The sequence below is a fragment of the Brettanomyces bruxellensis genome, chromosome 7 (genome assembly GCF_011074885.1).
Source record: "Brettanomyces bruxellensis chromosome 7, complete sequence".
NCBI lineage: Eukaryota > Fungi > Ascomycota > Pichiomycetes > Pichiales > Pichiaceae > Brettanomyces > Brettanomyces bruxellensis.
The window spans coordinates 1,373,165-1,394,832 of record NC_054688.1 but is presented as its reverse complement, the minus strand read 5'-3'; the positions used below and the strand labels follow the sequence as shown (position 1 = coordinate 1,394,832).

At 42.2% G+C, this 21,668-nt stretch overlaps 7 protein-coding genes across 7 annotated transcripts; 3 read left to right on the top strand and 4 right to left on the bottom strand.

Moving 5' to 3' along the window:
• Nucleotides 1-78: 78 nt before the first annotated feature.
• On the bottom strand, nucleotides 79-957 carry BRETT_005074 (uncharacterized protein; the record flags this gene model as incomplete). The annotated part of the gene is made up of 1 exon (XM_041283558.1): nucleotides 79-957. One exon carries the CDS (start codon nucleotides 955-957, stop codon nucleotides 79-81), a length of 879 nt encoding a protein of 292 aa, XP_041136910.1.
• Nucleotides 958-2,484: 1,527 nt separating this feature from the next.
• On the bottom strand, nucleotides 2,485-3,558 carry IDH2 (NAD-dependent isocitrate dehydrogenase; the record flags this gene model as incomplete). The annotated part of the gene is made up of 1 exon (XM_041283557.1): nucleotides 2,485-3,558. One exon carries the CDS (start codon nucleotides 3,556-3,558, stop codon nucleotides 2,485-2,487), a length of 1,074 nt encoding a protein of 357 aa, XP_041136909.1.
• A 1,158-nt stretch (nucleotides 3,559-4,716) lies between these two features.
• BRETT_005072 (uncharacterized protein) lies at nucleotides 4,717-8,844 on the bottom strand (the record flags this gene model as incomplete). Its single annotated transcript, XM_041283556.1, has 1 exon — nucleotides 4,717-8,844. One exon carries the CDS (start codon nucleotides 8,842-8,844, stop codon nucleotides 4,717-4,719), a length of 4,128 nt encoding a protein of 1,375 aa, XP_041136908.1.
• Nucleotides 8,845-10,910: 2,066 nt separating this feature from the next.
• On the top strand, nucleotides 10,911-11,471 carry BRETT_005071 (uncharacterized protein; the record flags this gene model as incomplete). The annotated part of the gene is made up of 1 exon (XM_041283555.1): nucleotides 10,911-11,471. One exon carries the CDS (start codon nucleotides 10,911-10,913, stop codon nucleotides 11,469-11,471), a length of 561 nt encoding a protein of 186 aa, XP_041136907.1.
• A 2,246-nt stretch (nucleotides 11,472-13,717) lies between these two features.
• On the top strand, nucleotides 13,718-14,392 carry BRETT_005070 (uncharacterized protein; the record flags this gene model as incomplete). The annotated part of the gene is made up of 1 exon (XM_041283554.1): nucleotides 13,718-14,392. One exon carries the CDS (start codon nucleotides 13,718-13,720, stop codon nucleotides 14,390-14,392), a length of 675 nt encoding a protein of 224 aa, XP_041136906.1.
• Nucleotides 14,393-14,838: 446 nt separating this feature from the next.
• On the top strand, nucleotides 14,839-15,534 carry BRETT_005069 (uncharacterized protein; the record flags this gene model as incomplete). The annotated part of the gene is made up of 1 exon (XM_041283553.1): nucleotides 14,839-15,534. One exon carries the CDS (start codon nucleotides 14,839-14,841, stop codon nucleotides 15,532-15,534), a length of 696 nt encoding a protein of 231 aa, XP_041136905.1.
• Nucleotides 15,535-15,682: 148 nt separating this feature from the next.
• BRETT_005068 (uncharacterized protein) lies at nucleotides 15,683-21,330 on the bottom strand (the record flags this gene model as incomplete). The annotated part of the gene is made up of 2 exons (XM_041283552.1): nucleotides 15,683-17,551; nucleotides 17,653-21,330. The coding sequence occupies 2 exons, from the start codon at nucleotides 21,328-21,330 to the stop codon at nucleotides 15,683-15,685; spliced, it is 5,547 nt and encodes a 1,848-aa protein (XP_041136904.1).
• Nucleotides 21,331-21,668: the final 338 nt, after the last annotated feature.

Here is a 21,668-nt window from a genome sequence, read left to right as displayed (position 1 = left end):
TGGTATTGCAACACGTTGAAAACTAGTTTTTTACCGGTTATAGAGGACTAAACTAGTATTCGGTAGTAGAGTGATGATCTAAGCACTTCCTCTTTCCAGCATATGCACATTGATGTGGAGAAACCCATCCACATACTTAAGAAGCATGTAGAGATGTATGACAGATGCATCCAAAGGAAGAATAACCCCATGCGAAATGGGCACTGCAATTGTCATCATCATATTTGACGGAAATAAGTCTGGAATGAGTTGCTGAAGCATTTTCCCGAGTGTCAGCTTGCTTGAAACACCATTTAAAGAAGGTCTTACCACTTTGTTGGCGAGCGGTAAGTGTATTTTAATAGGAATATTGTGTATCTGGCTGATTGTAGTTGGTAGAAGCTTCCGAAAGCAGGATTCGAACACTCGTGAGTCATTGTTGACAACTGAGCGGTAGAAGAAATCAGATCGCTCTTTGGACATCGACATCATGATTTTGCTTGAGTTATTAAGAATGTAACATGCCTCTTTCATTTGATTCATCCAATGGCTCTTCAAAAAGGGAAAATGGCCCGATTCGAGCCAATCAGTCGGTCTATCCGCGTCGATGTGCTCAATTGGAATCACGTAAGCAGATGGAAAGTCCCCGTATTTCATTCTTATCGTCCACACATTACTAATTGTGTCCTCGTCCTCTTTTCTGGTGTACGGATGTGATGAGTCGTAGAGAACGCCCGCAGGCAGATTCCACTTTAAAGGTACACCATCGTACTCGAACCACCAGTTTTCAATAGAAAAATCGTCCATTGAAATGTTAAAGAAAGCAAGAATGTCGGGCATCAGAAGGTGAAGATAAGAATTTCTGTTTAGAACAGTAAAGAAAGAATTGTTTGTTGAAGGAATCTGTGTGGAATCAATCTGGAACTCCACCTTCAGAATTCCAGTCCATACGCGTGAAATGATATCTGAGCTGCTCATTTTTTGTAATTGCCACGTCGAATGGCTAAATGAATGATGGAGAGAGAAGAAGATGTCTATAAGATGTGATGTCTATAAGATGTAGATGAATTATGAAAAGTGCTTTTGATCGCGATAAGATAAGGAGAATTTACTCAAATTTATAGAGCTCGCAAATTATTTTTTACGAGCCACTAAAAAATCTCCAGTTCTTGTCTTGTATTAGCCAGAATTTCAGACTTCAAATATCAAGAACATTTGTCTAGCAATCTACCAAGGCCATTTATAAATACACTGGTTTGCAATTATAGATAGAATATCATTAGTTTGTATACCTTTAAACAGGGTGCTTCTTCTTTGGACGAAAGAAATTTCTTTGCTTGTTCTTGAAACAGGATTTCCTGTAAGAATACGCTTTGTAGATACATTTATATGTATTTGAAAGCATTTTTAGTGTGTGCAAGAACAAAGATGGCCTATTTCTATACATGCCATAGGTTACTTCGAGATATAACTTTCCAACCATCAGAATCTTGAATAATTATATTAAATGCATAACCACAATCCTTAATTACATTACATTACAGAATAGCAAAATAAGCATTGTTCTTTTATTCAAGTAAAAGCGTTTCTGCTCCCTTTATTACCATCTCTCGAGAGCATAAAATACTCAAGGAATATGTGAAAATACCTGTATATAGAAAAACTGGCAAACTTACTCAATGAAAAGATGTTAAAGTTAGTGTTACCAGATTTATATATTGTTTCGATATTTATTGTAGTATGTAATAGATAGTATGTATAATGATAGACAAAAGGGAATATCTTCACTTTATATAGATGTGGTTCTCGTATTGATCAGATGATATAACAATACCATCTTCACTTACTTGAACTCCATTGTTCGAGAGCTACATTGTTTTGACAAAAGAGTTCATTGATCGTGTTACTTTTATTGAAATAAATTAAACATGTGACGATACTATGTACCAGATAGTAATAGGTGTAATTAATTTAGTATTTGATGTTTATCCAATGTTACTTATTCGAAGATTATCTCACAATCTGAATCCTTTCGAAATATAATTTTTAAGAAATAAGAACAGGAGAGTCAATTTCTTGGTGAGAAATCAAGAAAACACATCAAAAAGGCTTTCAAATTATGTTCAGACGACCCATTTAATGCTGGTGTAATCATTCTACAGATTACGAGCTTCAAATGTCCATAAATAACAGCTTTGTCAAAGAGAACGCAACATATAATGCTGCTGTATCACGACACAATTCTATTTCGCGGGTATATATATTTTTTTGGCTGCTCCTCTGAAAGGCATTAATCGGCAAGGCTAGAATTAACCAGCTAAGCTGAGCCGAAATACGGATAATGGACCTAAGCAATTCACACAGAATGAACTAGCAGAACTCGGGTAATCTACAATAAGCCAGACATCGCATCTACTACAACTGTTCCTACATCTTTCGTTTTGAAAATATTCATTGACACTAAGTAAGCAAAAGCCGCTTACAATCTGAAACCACAAGCGCAAATCACAAGTTGGAGATCACAGCCTGCGTGAAATGTTCAGTTGATGCAGTTCCCTTCAAATCTCTGGTTCTGTTAGCAGGCGAGGAAGCAATGGTCTTAAGAACAGCACTTTCAATCTTGTCTCCATAAGGATTCAAGCCCATGTGTCTGAGCATCATACATGAGGAAAGAAGAAGTGCAGTTGGGTTGGCCAAGCCCTTTCCAGCAATATCAGGAGCGGAACCATGGACAGCTTCGAAGATTGCAACTTTCTCACCCATATTTCCGGAAGGAGTAAGTCCCAAACCACCAATTAAGCCGGAGGAAAGATCGGAAAGAATATCACCGTACAAGTTAGGCATCACCATAACGAGACTCTTGAAGTGTGAAGGGTCTGAGGCCAAGCGGAGGGCGGTATTATCCAAAATCTCGAAGCCCAACTCGATGTCTGGGTACTCTTTAGCAACTTCTCTTGCTGTTTTCACAAAGAGACCGTCGGACATCTTCATGATTGAGCATTTGTGCACCACCAGCACCTTTGGACGGTTGTTGGCCCGTGCATACTCAAAAGCGTACTTGATGACACGTGTAGAAGCCTTTTTGGTGATCAACTTGATCGATTGCACGACTCCTGGGACAATCACGTGCTCAATACCGGAATACTCTCCCTCTGTGTTCTCTCTGATGAGAACAGTATCCACATTCTTGTAAGGAGTCTCGTATCCCTCAACAGACTTGCAAGGTCGAACATTGGCAAATAAACCAAACGTTCTTCTCAAGGTGAGATTTAACGACTGGTGGCCCTTTCCCACAGGTGTGGCAAGCGGTCCCTTTAAGGCAACTGTATTCTTGTAGATGGAGTCGACTGCCGGTTTTGGAATTGTCGTAATTCCATTTATCAACGATGGAGTCACATCAACTGGCTCCCAGTCAATAGGAACTTTAGCTGCATCATATATTTCCTCCACAGCCTTGGAGATCTCCGGGCCAATACCATCTCCTGGAATTAGCGTCACTGTATATTTTCCGTTTGCTTTTGGCTTTCTAAGATACTGGCCAACTGTTTTTGAGACACTCGCATAATTTCTCGAGGCCATTGCGATTGTACTTCTTGCAGGATTAGCCAAGCGGGTTGCTAAATGGAACATTCTGGATATGTGATGGGGAAAAAGAGAGGGGGCAAAGGCTGTTGGTTATATATAATGGAATTTGCCTGTCTAATTAAATTTACAGATGCCTTTATATCAATATTCGCCTGCTGGTGTCTTGATGATCTTCCCCGGGGTGAAGGAAGAAATTACCGCTATATAAGCAAAAATTTCGAATCGTTTTTTTTTTTTGTTCTTTTTCAAATGTCCGAAATCTAATCTGACAGATGATTCGATTATTTTCATTTTATTTCATTAATTTTTTTTTCACCCTTTATTTCTCTTTCCTCCCACTATCCGGGATCAAACGTGTTTTCCTCTACGATACCAGTCATACAAAAAATTTGATCACTGGTTTTTTCAGTGCCGAGACGGACATAGCGAGAGTAGTGTATTTAATTATAAAATATTTCCATGCTGATGGTGTATATAATAAAGAATTCCATAAAGAGTTCCTTAAATTCCTATATATGCAGTCTATATAGTTTTGCCTTAACTACCAATCATAATGTGCTATTAACTTTTATAGACATGCTTATCTCTAGTTATGATGAAAACTCCGGGTTGGATGAATGCCTTTTTAATTTCTATTCAGCTTTTTTTTGCACATATAGCGCGCTGCATCTGGATAAACTGTAATGCGGACTCGAATCCGCTGTGATAACGGTTTTGATCCGAGATCGGATTAGCGAAATTTCGACATTTTTCTTGTGTTTTATTTTTTTTTTTTCAGGCCATTTTTAGCGCCCAGGGAATTCAGGGATTTGCATCAAGTCGAAATTAAAATTATATCAGACAACCGAGATGCATGGTCAAATTACAGCAGAATACAATTACAAAAGAACATTCATCGTGAAAATTATATCGCTATTAAGGACATGAAAAGAAAAAAGAAGGATATCAAGACTATCGTGGTAGTGAGAAGAGATAGGAAAGTATTGAAACAAAAAAAAAGACGATCGACCAAACAAAAATACTAGTGAAAATGAACGAATTAGTAGAAAGAGGTTGGAAAGTAAGGAAGAAAGAAAACGGACAGATCGAAAAAGGGAAACGAGTAGGGAGAAAGAACTGAACTAGCAAGTAGTTGGAAAAATCTCGTGGCATTCAAACAGACTCAGAAACAGTCTCACTAGTGACATCCTTCTTAGGCTTATGTCTACTGCGGAATAGAAGCATGCATTTGTATGCAGCGAGCATAAGAATGACATTACCAACGACAAAGGCCCACATGATACCGAAGTTCCTCCAGTGGTTCTTGAAGTACATGTGGAGGTTGTTTGTGAACTCCTGTCCGGAAGCATACGTGCAATAAGTGCAGTAAATGGTAGTGGCAGAAGATTTGAGGTATCCTCCCTTCATCTTGATGTAGTCCTTCATGTAGGCACCGCAAGTCATTCCATCCTGAGGCATCAAGAGTGCAAACTCGTCGGAATCGCAGATAACAGGCCTGTCGTCGAAAAGTTCGGTCATCATGTTCTCCAAGAAATATGTGAATGGAGATTCATAGTAGACGGTGTATTTCCAGAATGCAGGAATCATAGAGAAAGGCTGCATGGCACCACAGAAGACCACCATCAAAGCGAAGAAAAGCGAGGCGTAGACATCTGCAATCAACTCGTTTGGCGAGAAATAAAGCACACCGATGGCATATGTGACATAATAAAGTTGGAACATGATGGCATAGTCCAAGTAGAAGTATCCGGCCCTGGTTGAGTTATTGTTGACGGACCAGGTGAAGAAGAAGCAAAGATAGGAGAGCGTGGCACCAATAATGGCTATTGCGACTTCTAAAACAACCTGGCAGAGTGGGAGAACAGACCAATGATAGAGTCTGAACTCACGCATCTCGTAGAGAAGCTTGGAGGAGTTGCAACGGTTCTGAACCTGGTGGATCAAAGGTGAGCAAACACAAAGAACCAAGAAGATGGCGAACATGGAGGATTGAAGCGATTTGATACTGTGGTCGATCTGGAAAAACGAGAATCCGATGAAGAGACCAGAGAACACGTAAAGTCCGAGCTTTGCACATATGTAGTTTTCGTTTCTGCGCATTTCAATGTAACTTCTTCTGAAGATCACATTGAACTGCTGCCTGTACGACAATTTAGGAGATTCTGAATCCTGGGAGCGAGGAGACTGCAAGCTTTGCATTTTTTCCTGCTTGAAGTTCTGGAAAACGTCACCCAAGTGATTCTGCAAAGTCTGTGACTCCTGCGAGGTCTTCCAGTAGTCGGACCAGTCGACCGACTCGTCGGCGGTGATCTGAATCATGTAATCGACGACGTTTTCGGTCTTTCTGCAAGGACGAAGGTTGTGGTGGCTGAAGAAATTCAAGGTGCTCGAAATTGGACCGTAGTAGGCTTGGTAACCGCCGCTTTTCAGAAGCAACAAGTTGTCAAACAAGGTGATTAAGGAAGGCGAAGGCTGGTGCACAGTACAGAGAATGGCAATATTGACATTGCGGGCCAAGTCACGAAGGCAGCAAATAATGTTGTAGGCAGACAAATCGTCCAAACCAGAGGTGATCTCATCGACAAAAAGAAGAGAGGGTCTGTTGACAAGTTCGATTCCCAAACTGACCTTTTTACGCTGCTCTAAAGGAAGCGACTTGAGCTGGAAGTTGCGGTACTTGGTCAAGCTGAGAAGCAAGATCAAGCTGTTTATCTCTTCGACAGTTTGCGAAGGTGCCTTACTAGTCTTTCCATGCAAGTCTGCATACACTTTCAAGGCCTCGAACACGGTCAATTCCTCAACAAACATCTCCTGCTGCTCGACATAACCAATTCGGGCTGGCAAAGGTGAAATACTCGTTGAAGTGGTCGAACCCTGGGCATATCTTCCAGACAAAGCATTCAAAAGTGTCGTCTTACCGGCACCAGATGATCCCATAAGTGCAACTAGCTGACCACGCTTGACAGAACCGTTGATTTCGTGAAGAAGACACTTTCCACTTGGCAAAGTGTACGTGAGGTCTTTCCACGCGAAGTACTCGTTTCCATCGGCTGAGTTTTCGGACCGCATCTCCTTGATTGCGTCGGGCAAGGCGCGGTTGGCTGGGCCGTCGGCACGGCCGGCAGCTGGGTCGTTTTCCGCCGGAACAACACCCTCTGTCTTCTTTCCCTCTGGGAACTTGACCAACTTCATGGCCTTGGATTTCTTGGTGCCGATGGTCATCTGGATTCCCACCAACTCGATCAGCGAAAAGCCGACCAGGAAGCCGAAAAGAATGCCGAGATTTCTCCAAACATGGCTGTACTTGTAACCAAAAGCCTCACTGACATATTCGTCACCACGAACAAAATCGTTACCCAAAGAAGCACCCTGCCAGGCACAGATACGCTTCATGAATGGGAAGGAGTCGTAGAACTTGTTTCCGGAGGGAATGACGTTGTTGCAGTGCATGATCTTTCCGTGAAGCTGAGTTGTAATGAGTGACTCAAAGGCATACATGAGAGGATCCGTGTACATGAGCCAGTACTTGAACCAGACCTTGATCTGCTGCTGCTGGACCACATACGTGGCATACATGGCCAACCAGAGAAGTGCCAAACCAGAGAGAGAGGTGGCAACTGCGATAGTTGACGAAAGACGGGCGATCATGTGGTAAAACTCGTCGACGACAAGCACAGTGATGGATAAAAAGAGGTAGAAGGAGAAGAAGCCGGATGCATCGCCGTTGAGGCCGACCAAGAAGTAGAAGACAATCAAAAAGATCAACTCCTCCAACAACTTGAAGGGGATTTCGGCCAAGATATCCGAGAAGGAGTCAATCCAAGGCTGGTAAAAGCGATAGTTACATGCCTGGCGGCTGATGACCAAGGAGTTTCCAAAGTTGATCTGGACCTCGGACACAGCGATAAACGTGAAAAGAAGAAGTGCGAAAAAGATAACAGAGCCTCTTGAGAAAGAGCCCATGGTATCCATATCGAGCCTGAAGAACAACGTACCGATACAGATGGCCAAAAAGATCATCGTGATCATCTGGGCCGTGTAGAACAACCAGTTCCGGACGTTGTTGGTGAAATTCCGGCGGAAACACGTGCAGAAGTTGCTGTAAACGCGCAAAGGCCCCTTTGCAGGCGAGAGATCCAACCCAGCCAATCCAACAGACTCCTCTGAAGATGCTCTCGGCTCAAGTTGCGACTTGTAACTGTCGAAAGTTGTACTTCCCGAGGCATTGCCGTCCGGCGAGCTGATCGCAGTCATAAGATTCTGATATTCAGTGCTGGACTCCCAGGCCGATGCAAATTCGGCCGGAGTACGGGGAACACGGTTCAAATCGAAGTTCTTGTCGATGACAGTCTGCTGTTTTTGCTCAAGAGAGAGCTCAGTGTCCAAAATAAGGTCCACCATCTCCATCGTGGTCTGCCTCGATGTTGTTTTGTGGTATCCCAACTTGTTGAAGTAGCTTTCCACACCGTCCGCAGGTCCAAAGTAGACCTGTTTGCCCTGGAACAACACCAAAACGTCATCAAACCGCTCGTACACCTCCTCGGAACCTTGGTAAAGCGTCATGACAAACGAGATGTCGTACTTGTGCGAAAGAGAACGCATCACGTCCAAAACTCGGCCTGCAGTGGCAGAATCTAGACCTCTGGTAGCATTATCAAGACACGTGATCGCTCCTCCGGCAACAAGTGCCTCCAATAGCGAGAGACGACGCCTCTCACCTCCGGAGATACCCGAGTAGAAGTCATCTCCAACACGAGTGTTGAGAGTGTGCTGCATTCCAAACGACTCAAGAAGCTTCATGATGATTTCGAGTCTTTGCGAGGCCTTAAGCCTTGGAAATCTCCACCTGAGCGAGAAGTCGAGCGTCTGCTTAACGGTCAAACATGGGAAGTGGACGTCCTCGTACCCACAGTACACCAACTGCGACTTTTTCACGTAGTTTGTGTACCGGATGCAGTTTTTGCCGGTCTTTTTGTGCAAATTCTTCTCACCGACACCGGCAATTCCTTTCAAAAAGCCGGAGTTTATGTGGCTGGGGTTTCCCAAAATAAGGCATAACCTGCCCGGGTTGATCTTGAAGCTGATTTTATCTGCAAGTTTCAGTTGCTGCTTGGATCCGCAAATGCCCAAGTCGGCAGCTGCCTGCTTTAAAATTCCTGGTGATGCAACTTGTGCACCATAGATAGGCGATTCATCACACTGATTGGCCAATTTTGTCTCAATACTGAGCTCCTCGGCCAGCGCAGCCGTTGGAACAGTCTGAGAAAAGAGGCAGTCCATAATGTTGTGTACTGCTTTAGTTTACCGCACACTTGGCTTTTCACTGCTTTCTAAACGTAGAATATCGCAAAGAAAAACAAACAAGTATAGTTCTGACTTTCAAGGAACGATGAAAGAGACGGCTACCGGCAGATCAACTATGTCTAAGCATAAGTTCTGGGAATTTTGTATATCCTTATAGAATCAAACGAAACTCGTAGAATTATTACGTATATCTCGTTGACGGTGTTTATTCCGAACGAGCAGCTCTCGGCTTTATTCAGCAACGGGGCTCAACCCAAGACTTGGCAAACACCAATTGGGGGGGAAAAAATACAGAAATGCTACTGTGATCATTTACCGAACTTCGTTCATTCGTTTGCCACCTAACGGCTGAGCCGGATTAAACGAGCAAATCATCCAATAATAGGAATTCGCGTTTTCCCAGTCTCAATCTCTATTCACTTTTTTTTTTTATTTTATACAATTTACAATTTTTTTTTTCACTTTCTGTTTTTCTTCTTAGTCCAGCTGCTGGATCTCATCGTTTGACTGTTTGGGTAAAGCCGCTCATATAACACTACACCTCGAATGTCAAAATGCTCATTTTGTTCCTTCGTATCTCCATGTTTACATCCTCCGCTCTTATATTCGTGCCATATTACCGCGTCTTATTGTTACAGCCAAGCTCAGCCACGTTCTTCGACACGGTGCCATGCAATTCCGTTCTTAATTTGTATCATGTGAAAAAACATTAAGGAAATTTTAAGTCTTTATTGCTAGAGCCGTTCAGTATCAGGAGGACCAAAAGAAAAAAAAACTTCCCTCACTTAATATTCATGGTACGGATGTGCTTACGTACTACTTTCTGCACCTGCTTCTCATTCAATTTAATTGCTGTTCAGGGAAGGACCCTTGCCGCTTAGTGCATCTAATTTATACACATCATCTCTTTAGTTTGACCCTACGCATACCCACAATAAGTTAATACTTTTTTTTATTATTAGCGTATTTGTCAGCCCGAACTAAATTCAAATACGTTCTTCCTTTTTTTTTCATCTCTCGCTTTGCACAAATTTCACCAAGACTTTTATGAGATGATCCGGCAACTCAATTATTACCTTAAGCTATTTGTAAACATGAGAAACAGTCTTTGCATTGCAGTATTTACCTTTTTTTGCTTTGTGGGCGAAGAAACTGCACCACAATGGTGGCATCGTACCCAAATTTGGCCACTGGTCAAACAATGCAAGGTTGGCTAATTTAATGTCTGGACGGAAATTGTACTTCGGAGCATTGTTGCCGCACCTTCGTATTTATCGTTTATTGTTTGGGGGTGCACGGATGCCATGTAGAGGAAGTGGGTGAGGGCAAATTTTTTATTTTTCATATTATTTATTTTTTCTTGGTATTCCGGCAAAACGAGGATAAAGGAGAGTGAGAGCAAGAGTTTACCAGGAGGAACATCTTGGAGTAATAGTTAAACAACAAAGAACCAGAGAGAAGTTCCCATTTCGAATAGAGTGGTATCCGAATTAGGGAAAGTTCGGGACAAATAACCGGGAAAGCACACCGAAAAGAGGTCGAGGCCCCTGAAATGAATGGTGCTATGTTCAAACACCGATGATATCTCGTACGTTTACGATTTAATTATAGAAGACAAGACATTCAACACAAGACTTACAGAATAAAAAAAAATAACATGGGAGCACTTCCCATTGTGGGTGGAGTCTGGGATTGTTGCAACTTTGTGGTTGTTTCAGAAATTAGCGCCATTCAATGCCACCTCTAGGTGGGTGGGAAGTCAAAGCCAGAAACAAAAAAATCTTCGCAGGGTCGTACCGGCTTTATTTTTTTGCAGTATACGACTATGGCTCTCCGTCGACTTTTCTGAAACTACAATTAAGCCCGAAGCCGATGACCCATGTTTGCGGATATATAACGGGGCCATTCTGCCTTCATTAGTCACCATCTGAGAACTAGGTTACTCTGCATTTGTTTTTATAATTCCTCTTCTTTCACCAGTAACACACAGATTCAATTCTTTTACTAGTTATTCAATACCCACCAAACTCACACATCCAAAAATGAAGGCCAGCATTCTAAGTATCGCAGCTCTTGCTTCTGTCGCTATGGCAGAACTTGATGCCGAGCAAGTCGAGTCTTTGACTGTTCTTTTCTCTGATATCGAAAACAACATCAACCAGTATCTTTCATACTTGTCTTCGAACTCTGACGTTACTTTCCCAACCAACTTGATCGGAATCTTCAAGTCCATCGCTACCTACACTGATGACTCTTACACTACCATTTTGGCCGCTCTTCCAGACTCTGAGTACGAACAGATTCAGTCTTTGGAGACTGCTCTTCCATGGTACACTTCCCGTATCGAGCCAAAGATCACTGTTGCTGCTTCTTCTTCAGCCGCTGCTTCATCTTCTGAGGCTGCCACTAGTGCTGCTGAGACCACTGCTGCTACTACTGCTGCTGCTTCATCATCTGAGGCTGCTTCAAGCACTTTGGCTGTTTCTGAGGCTTCTAGTTCCGCTGCCTCAATCGCTTTGTCTACCTTCTCTGCAGGTGCTGCTGCTAACGCTCCATACGCCGGCTTGGGTCTAGGTGCTATGCTCGGTTACATGCTTTTGTAAGTAAGTTGACCGTTAATCTAGCTTTTTCAGGAATGCAGTAATCGAATTATTGTTTTCCTGCAGGTTATTTTTTTGGGGTTTTCGTTTTCGTTCAACTCTTCTAATATTTTGTCTGAATTACGAATGGTATAATTATCGTGTAACGTTAATGAATGCATTTAATGTTTGAACAATAAGTTTTGTAGTGCGAGGAATTGTAGTTTCAATGGGTTTGAAAATTTATGGCGAATTAAAATATGCGAATTGTAGCTTCTTATCTTTGAAAAGGTAGCGAAACATTGGTTTTCAATTGTTTTATGTTTTTAAATTTTTAAATTTTTCATATATGCTTTTGGGGAGTAATGTCTTTTGCAGGGCATGGCTGATTGTTATTGTTTAGCCTAATTAATTAATCTTAGTACCAATGGGGTCCAAAAAACCCAAAGGATGCCATTATTTGATTATTAATTAACCTCAGGTTTAAAGTTGCTATGAACTGACAAACAAAGAATAAAAAAGGTACTATTCACTAACAGGAGTAGAAATGCAATATGAAACACGAAGGAAATCGATTGTAGCAGAGAAAGAAGTATTACTGAGTAAATCAAAATGTTTGAAGGGGTATCACCATTTCAAAAACGTATCGGATGAAGAGAATAGATAAGTGAAATAAATACGAGTCGATAAGATGGAGCGGAGGTTAGTTCAAATTCCGAATGCCAAGACAAAGCTTAATCAATCTTAATTAACGGATCTTGACTAAAAGCTTATTCTCTGGCTCGTTCTATTTTCAGATACACAACAGTCAACAGTGCCTAATCTCATCAAGCTTTTGCGTCAAATACATGATAAGGGAATATCGGCCAATGGCCACTTTGCGAAAATGAAACGTGCTAACTTGCACGAAGAAATGTTAAGAATAGAAATGGAAAATGCTGGAAGTACAGAAGCATTGCTGGAACAATAGGACACGGCTGATAATCAAGGAACAACAGAAGAAAGAAACAAGCAAAATCCCTAGTATGGTTCACAGCGTTGTCTCCGCAGTAGTATGGCTGCTTACAAAAATTGTAAGTGCCGATTAGGTGCCGATGATAGAAGAAAGAAAGAAAATACTATGTCACAAGAAAATACAAGGCTGCACAGATGATTCAGTCAATATGCTTTGACAAAGAAGAGTTAGTGGGCGACATTACGAAATGAGAAGAAGGGCAAATGGATGATAAGTGGGTTCACGAATGAGTGTGGAGCTATGAAGGAGTGTGGAGTTTAACTGTAAGGGTCGAGGTAAAAAGCGAAAGTGGAAACTGTGGAACGGGGAAAATAAACTGAACTAGTACAAAAAAAAATTAAAAATAAAAAAAACAGGAAACGATCAACATGAAATACCAGAATACCAAGAAAGTGTCAAGGTGAAAGCAAAGCATAAAGTTTAATAGAAATCATTACAGCTTGCACCACAATGAAACGAGTGTGCATGTAGCCAAGCCAAACACATCCTTATTCTTGAATCGCCGATTTCCTCTAAGAATGTTTTCCGGGAGAAAATTCCAGTAGCTCGTACCACGAGACATAGTAAGCCGTACACAGTTTGTCCGTTTAACATAGGCCATCTTGGGAGTGTGAAGCGGCAAGTGTCCCAGCCTCGCTCGTATGGAGTGATTGTAAACACAAAATGAGTCTCCGCACTACGGAAATTGTTCCCGTGTGTATTGTTGTAGCTAGGATAAACAGATGGTCATCCGGGCCATTGTGTTACGCTGTGACCTCGTTGCGCGAAAGATGAAAATTATTATTATTATTTTTTTTTCACTTACAATATTTGGAAATTCGGTCGGGCTAGTTTAGTAATTGGTGAGTACCCGATTAGGTACGAGATGGCACCAGTCAGACATCTGGGTTCGGTTACATTTATTCGGAGTCAATGGATAGTCAGAGTAGAGTGCTTCTGGGCCATCATGAGGTTTGTTTACGTGAAATTCACCGGTAACTTTGCCATTCGCACTCTAGTCCGCCCCGAGTAGTTGCAATTGTCCAATGCATTGTGTTTTATTATTTCTTTTAATTATTCATTCATGCATTCTTCCGTCTCCATTATCCGCCCGTCGTTGGCTTGATGATCGTAGCGCGTTCTCGGCTTATATAACTGAAGCAGTATCCACGGACGCCTGCACGTAATTTTCATCGCACTTTCCCCCTGAAAATTCGTCGAGTCTAAAGTTGAAAACTTCCACCGATCAAGTAACCCCAACCACAAAATAATCAAAATGAGAAGCTCTGTTCTTTCAATTGCCGCTCTTGCTGCCGTCGCTGCTGCTGCAGACGAACTTCCAAACGCCGATGTTGGTGCTTTGGAGGCTCTTTTCCAGGATATCAACAGTTACAGAGACCAGTACATTGACTATCTTGCCAGTGCAAGTGCTGTCAGTTTCCCAACCGGTCTCATCGACATTTACACCGCCATGACTACATACACGGATGATGGTTACACTTCTCTCTTCAAGACCATCCCATTGTCTGAGTTCTCCGAGATCCAGGCCCTTGCTACCGCTCTTCCATGGTATTCTACCCGTTTGCTTCCTGCCGCTGAAGCTGATGCTTCAAAGATTGGAGGTGACTCTTCTGCTGCAACCACTGCTGCTTCATCTAAGGCAACTTCGTCTGCTGCTGCTTCAAGTGCCGCCTCAAGTGTTGCCCACAACAGCACTGAGTCTTCTTTCAAGAACAGCACATCATCATCTTCCGCCTCTGGATCTTCATCCGTGAAACTCACATCTGTTTCGGAGTCTGCTTCTTCTGCATCCGAAACTGCTTCAGCTTCCGAGTCTGAGTCATCTGCTGCTTCAACTTCAGCTTCATCCTCGAGTTCTGCAGCCGCCGCCATCAACGCTGTTCCTTTCGCCGGCTTGTCGCTTGGCGCTATTGCTTACATGCTTTTGTAAGTTCTTTCCTGATATATCTATCTAATTTGGTCTGCGTAACTTGTTTTCAAGTTCTATAACTTTAATGGTATGAGTTTTTTTTGACGAATAACATTTTCGTTTGTAGCGCTGTCTAACTTTATTCTTACTTTGTTTCTTATTCTTATCTCGAGCTTTTCATGTTCTCTTGTCCCGTCCGATGCCGTTTCATGTATTTCATTGCGTTACCCAATCTGGGAAATTTGGGCCGTTCTTCAATCTCACAATTTTTTGGCTCGAAATTTTTTTTCCGTCTATCATCTCGACCCGGGTAATCCAACTTCTTCTCCAACTGTTTCATCATCACTAAAGTACACGCTTAGCTACTAACAACATACCAATGGTCGATCTGACATATAAACAACAGCAATTATTTAGCGTGTCAAGAAGCCCACAATAATCTCCAGTTCTACACCTTATCGCAGATGATGGCGTCTGTTGATATCGACTACAGGAAAAGATTCGATGATAATCCACTATCGGAGGTTTCGGCCACCTCATTTGTCCTTGGAGGCATTTTCGGGTTTTCGGCCGCAATCTCGCTTACACAGCAGTACAAACCAATATACTTATACGCGGCATCAGTCTCTCTTTTCCACTTTCTCGAGTACTTTATGACGTCCAAGTTTCAACCCACAAAAGTCACATCTGACTCTTTTCTACTCAATAACGGCTTAGAGTATCTTTTGGCACACACGTTAGCCCTTCTGGAAACGTTCATTGAGCTTTATTTCTTTCCAAACTTCAAGAGATCTGGACACTATGTCAAGATAATTGGGTTGTGCCTCGTGATCTTTGGTCAGATACTCAGAACTCTTGCCATGGCCACATCAGGTGAAAACTTCTCGCATATCATCGAGCACTCCAGGAAATCTTCACATGTACTCGTTACCTCTGGTATCTACGGCTACTTCCGGCATCCCTCATACGTCGGCTTCTTCTACTGGGCCGTCGGGACCCAGATGCTTCTTCTTAATCCAGTAATATCGATGCTCTTCATTGTTTTGCTCTACAAGTTTTTCTCAGGCCGCATTAGATACGAAGAATCCACACTAGTGACTTTCTTTGGTCCCAAGTACATCGCTTACAGGAAGAAAGTTCCTGTTGGCATACCATTTTTATGATCAGACAATTATTTCGGTTAATATATTATTAGCGCCCTATTCGTGGTGAACAATTGTTATCTGTTTCTCTCTTTAGTAAAGTAAAATCTCTCACATCTCCTTGAAGCAACAACTAATACGCAATATGCAGCTTTCCTGCCTGGCTAGCTCACTGAACACCTTTTGCAGTCCGGTTAGGGGGGACTCCTGGAGGAGGAGGCAATGGTGGCCCATATTCATCATCAGTCTTACCCTTTTTAGATTCTTTCGAGCCATCTAAGTCAGATTTTCTCCTCTGCAGCAATTCCCTGAAACCAGTGAGTGATGCAGAAAATCCTAGTAGCCCACTTGCAGATGCCTTGACAGTTGGAAGTATCTCAGTCTTCTTTTTCTGCTCTCCCTGCACAATTTTCTGCCCGTCCACTGCACTTGAATCTGCAGTCTCATTTTTTTCTGAAGAATGTTTCTTCTTGACTTGTTTATCATCAGTTTTCACTGCCGGGCTCAAGCTTTTGGACACAAGACCTCTGAAATTCATCCGCTTCTGTAACAGTTGTTGTCTCTCTGCTAGAGACTTCTGAAGCTGCTGAAGCATTGCTAAATTACTATTTCCAACCGAAAAGTCCGTCGACGGCTTCTTCAAATCTTTTACGTGTGTCGTTTTATCATTGACCACAGTTGAAACCGTCTTCGAGTTAGATGCCACACCATTTCCACCGGTGGTACCTTTGAGCAACGGAGACTTATTTCGAACTTTTGACTGTTCCAACTGCTTGCTTTTCATGTCCAGAATGTCAAATCTCCACTTATTCAACATGTCTTGCTGGCTTTTGGTTTTCGCCAATATTTTTCTCTCCAACTCGGCTCTCTTAGCTCTTGATTTCTCTCTCACCTTTTTTTCTTCTGCAGCTCTCGAAGCCTCAAGTCTTGCTCTCTCTTCATTTTTCTTTCTAGCTTCTGCTTCCATACGTTCCTCCTCTTTTCTTTTAGCTTCTAGACGTTTCTTTTCTTTTTGTTCAGCTTTCAAACGCTCTTTTTCTTTCCTTTCAGCTTCTAGACGTTTCTTTTCTTTTTGTTCAGCTTTCAAACGCTCTTTTTCTTTCCTTTCAGCTTCTAGACGTTCTTTTTCTTTTCTTTCAGCCTCAAGTCGTTCTTTTTTCTTTCTTTCAGCTTTCAAACGCTCTTTTTCTTTTCTTTCAGCTTCTAGACGTTCTTTTTCTTTTCTTTCAGCTTCTAGACGTTCTTTTTCTTTTCTTTCAGCCTCAAGTCGTTCTTTTTTCTTTCTTTCAGCCTTTATTCGTTCTTTCTCCTTTCTTTCAGCTTCTAGACGGTCTTTCTCCTTTCTTTCAGCTTCTAGACGGTCTTTCTCCTTTCTTTCAGTCTCCAATCTTTCTTTCTCTTTTCTTTGAGACTCAAGTCGTTCTCTTTCCTTTCTCTCATATTCAAATCTTTCGTTCTCCTTTTTTTCAGCCTCACGACGCTCCTTCTCCTTTAACTCAGCTTCTAGTTTCGCACGAGATTCCTCTCTTATTTTTGCATCCAGATAATTTCTTTCCTCTTCACTTTTCCTTGATCCATCAACCGGTTTGGCATAAGCAGCCATATCGCGCCCTTTCTCATTGTTCAGCGTCATCGTCTTCAAATAATCCACATAATCAGTAGAACGCCAGTTGGTGTCACGGGATATCGGCACACCATGTGCTGAAACTGCGTTAAAGAATACTGTAGGAAGAGCACCTATGGGAATTTTATTGAAAGTTTCCACCTGCGCATCAATTTTAGCAAATGAAACCCTATCTTTTCCAGTCACCGTACATGGTAACTCGAAGAAAAGGCCAGATCTCTTCAAGAACATTGCTAGTTGAAAGGCCACATATTTATCATAAGCACTAGGAACAGAGCCTTCACGGGTATTCTTCAAATCATCAAAGGATTTCTTCAACAAGCGTGAAAACAGCCATTTTGAATTGGTATACCGACTTCCTTTCCGAAGTTGGACCGTTAAAGCATCCACCCTTGCATTAAAAAGCACTTCAAGCTCATAGGATGAGCGAAATATACAACGCTGCACCTCTAGCCACATCAATATGTCCATGCACCGTTTAGGTAAGTTGTATTTTTTCTTGTAGGAATCAAGACCTTGTAGTACTTCGTAAGCATCCATGACATAACCACACAGTTACGCTTTTCCCGTTGAATTATGTACGAAAGTGCATCGCATGCAATCGCTAGCATGCTTCCCAAGTAGTTGATGATGGAAATACTTGTCTCTCGCAATAATTCCGATTTACACGATTCCATTAATAAATTATTGGTGCTGTTATGCACCAAACTATTTCTCAGGTCCGCATCTCTGCATGAAAACTTTGTACCGACACTCAAAAGCCGTTCAACCAATCTATCAAGATCAAAAATTTCGGCTTTTAAAGGCACCTGGCTGAACTTGTCATCTTTCCGATTTGAGTTGGCTGTTTCATCCGTAAGTTTCGGATTGGCATTCTTTCCATCACTCTTTTCATTCGTTCCGGTCACGATTGATTGCAAAAACCCTAAATTCCCAACAAAACTTTGATCCATGTTCTTCATTCTTTCACTGGGTGGAATATTATCTACATCGCCTTCACTGATATCAATAGCATCCACGTGCCTCATCTTGGCTACTGGTTGCGTCACAATAGGCTCACTTGCTCTTTTTTGTGGAATTGTAGATGCAGGAACTTGATGTGATGTATATTGAGGCAATGAGACACTAGATGAATTGCTTGCAGACATCGGAAAACTATTGGCTATAGGTGCAGATGACACACGGTTGGATCCACCAAACCCATTCTGTTGGAAGTTCTGAACATTAGGATTGTTGGATATTAGTTTTTGCCGTTGCGATTGAAGATGTAAAGCTTGATATTGACGCTGCTTCTGCAAATTGTTTGCTGTCAGCTGCTGCTGCTGCTGCTGCTGAGTTGTTAATGAATTCGTGTATCTTGGCTCAAACACGTCAAGAGAGCGAGGAAGTATTCTTTGCTGCTGCTGTCCACTTCCAGTAGATCTCATATCAGCAGGAGATGGCATTGGCCGTATGCTTTGATGGTGTTGTTGAAGTTTACCTTGCATTTGAAAAGCCCCATTTCTGGAAGGTTGGGATCCGATAGGTGCAGACGATGGATGAATGCCAAATCTAGAGGATCCAAAGTTCGAACCCCCATCTGGAAATGTCGCTAGCGAATGAACATGAGAAGCATAAGGCGAACCATTTGTTGGATTAGCCGTGTCTGGAAGAATAGGAACGTAATTCGCATTATTCGAAGCAACACGTGTGCCAGTAGCGTTTGTATTAATGTTAGAAGCCATATTAGGGATGTGGGAAACAGAACCAGTAGCATTGGTAGCATTTGCGGTAGTTGCAAAGGTATTTGTAACATTTACAGTGGAATTTGTGATTGTTGCAGCATTCGCATTGGCACTATTAGCAGAATTTCCATGGGTGGAAGCTGCATCTACAATAGCAGTACCTGTACTGGCGTTAGAAGCAGCACCAGTAATACCGGTAACTGTATTTGTAGTCATAGCATTGGAAGTATAATTATTGTTGATAACATTGGCATTTGTGTTGGTCACGGCATCAACAGAATCTATATTAGAAGCATTGGCCACAACACTTCCAGCCCCATTATTCGCAGTGGTAACATTAGTAGCAATATCAGCACCAGTAACATTCACAGTCTTGTTGCCTTTGGCAGTATTATAATTAGCATTAGTGGACGCACCCGAAACTGCTTTTACAATTGTATTACGTGCATCCACGCTTATACTCCCAGACCCTGCCATATTTGAAGGTTCCTGCCCCAAATTAGTAACCCTAACACCAGATTCCAGCTGGGTGGGAACTTGACTCACACTATTGATGTTTCCGTTATGATCCTCAGACGGCTTCGAAACTACAGCATTGCTTTCCCTTTCAAATGGCTGAGTGACAAGCGCATCTTCAAAAACATCAGATGATTTGTCGTGTTGCGCAGAGTCACTTGTGTGTGGAAGTTGATGTGCTTGAGGCAGAACTTGAGCTTCACTCATTGGCTCATCTTCATTATCACTGTCGCTCAAAATCTCGATCGGCTGGTTCTCTGTACCAAATTCTTCGTTACGGTGTTCAATCCTCTGATTTACAATTGGTACAGATGTATTCAGAAGCTGGGAAGCATCCGGTTGCCCTTTGCTTTGATCTCGTGCATCATGACCTGATTTTATCGCATTTCCGTTCGGCAAATTATTCTGTTGATTTATATTTTGTGTATCCTCTTTCGCAGACGCCTCTTTAGTTGCTTTAGAAGGTACATCACTGCCTGCTTTAGGTGCATCACTGCCTGCTTTAGGTGTAATCTCGCCTACTTTAGCATGCTCCCCTGCTTTAGGTGCACTATCCTTTCTTATTCCGGGAGTCACTTGCCCGTCAGCCGGATGTTCTTCATCCAATTGTTGCAAATCACCGGCATGATTAACACCATTAGAATTTGCAGGCGGCTCTTCCTCCTCCGTATCGGAATTCAAGTCGATAACTTCAATCTCGTCACCAGAATGATCAGCAGGAATTGTTTTTTCCTCTTCCTTGACGGAAACTTGAGGTGAATGATGATGCCGTATCTTCTGTAGATTCGATTGCAGGTCGTTCGGAAGCCAGGAGCCGTCTCTATACAGTTCAACGGACTCGACATCCGCACCCGAGTTTTGGATGATGTTGAGGAAGTAATCATCAATTGCCAATGACGAAAGTTTGATTTTTTTCGAGCAAATTGGACAAAGCCACGTCGGTGCCTGCTCCTGAAGGGTTAAGAAAGAATAACAGTCAAAGCATTGAATGTGTTCGCACTTTTGCGATCGGCATGGATACTCCATACGCATAAAACTACATGGACACTTCAAACTGACGATTTCCTTTGATGCCACCATGTCCTCACCCTCGGCATCTTCTTTGATCATTGCAATTGTACTTTGCGGAGGAATGTGGGGCCGTTTTAATATATTATCCATTAGATCTTCCACTGGAGTCACCTCCACTATGTATAAATGCATCAAGTAATTCCTCGTTGTGTATGCGAAAACTAGGTCGACCGCATTCCGGCGGTGTTTCTGAAGATATGGTGTTAAATCTGCCGGTTTGGCCGAGCCCAACTGGCCTCTAATTCCCCTCACATTGTCCGAAAGAACCTTATTGTTGTAGATGATCTTGATTGGCTGTGGGAATTCCACATACCGGTCTTCGGACTGCGTTCTGGTGTAGTTTAGGTCATTTATAGCGCCCGAAACTAGATATAAACGCATGTTTGGAGACGATTCAAGCATCTTAAGTTCACTCTGCCGAAGCTTAAATGTAAATCTGACCGTCCCACGACCCTTTGGATGCTTTCTTGCCAATATCTGTGCATTTCCATCGGCACTCACCATTCTTTTAAGCGTGTAGAACGGGCTCTTTTTGAAATAAATGTGTATCTGTCGCGCCAGAATCGATTTATGTGCATCATCATCGCTTTTCTGCGTCGATTCCTGGTAATTATGTAGCAAAGTTTCATAGTCTGGAAGATCCTCCTTGTGGTAAGAACATAAAATAAGGTCTCGCACCGCCAGACAACTTGAATTGTCTCCTGATACGCGACAGTTGACCAGAAAGTCTGAAATTCTATTCTGAAGCTCTGCTTTTCTTCCCCCTACTGTCAACCCTAAACTTCGACATATTTCCTTGAGATCTGCACTTCGAAGATCCCCCATGAGGGACAATGTCCTATTCAGCTGCATATCTGACAGTGGTGCCACGGACCGATTCATGATGCTTTGTGGCAATATTGATAATAAAACTTAATGTTAATGCTAATATACAAAAGGTATCCTACCTGTGATTATGAAATAGACGTGGTAGGAATGAAAGAAAAAAAAAAATGCAGACACAGCCTGGTTCGTTATCTAATGATATTTGGTGATTGCTGAGTCTAAATGAAAAAAAGGTGCCGAAATGTGTTGATGATAAGGGTGGGATACTGGCGTTTATATACACCTTAGAGAAACAAGCGAGACAAAAAAAAAAAAAAAAAGCCTGAGAAAAAGGGAAGCGCTCCGGAGCAAGAGGATTTCCTACTTTCGTCTCTTGCCTTTCCTTAAAATCAGCT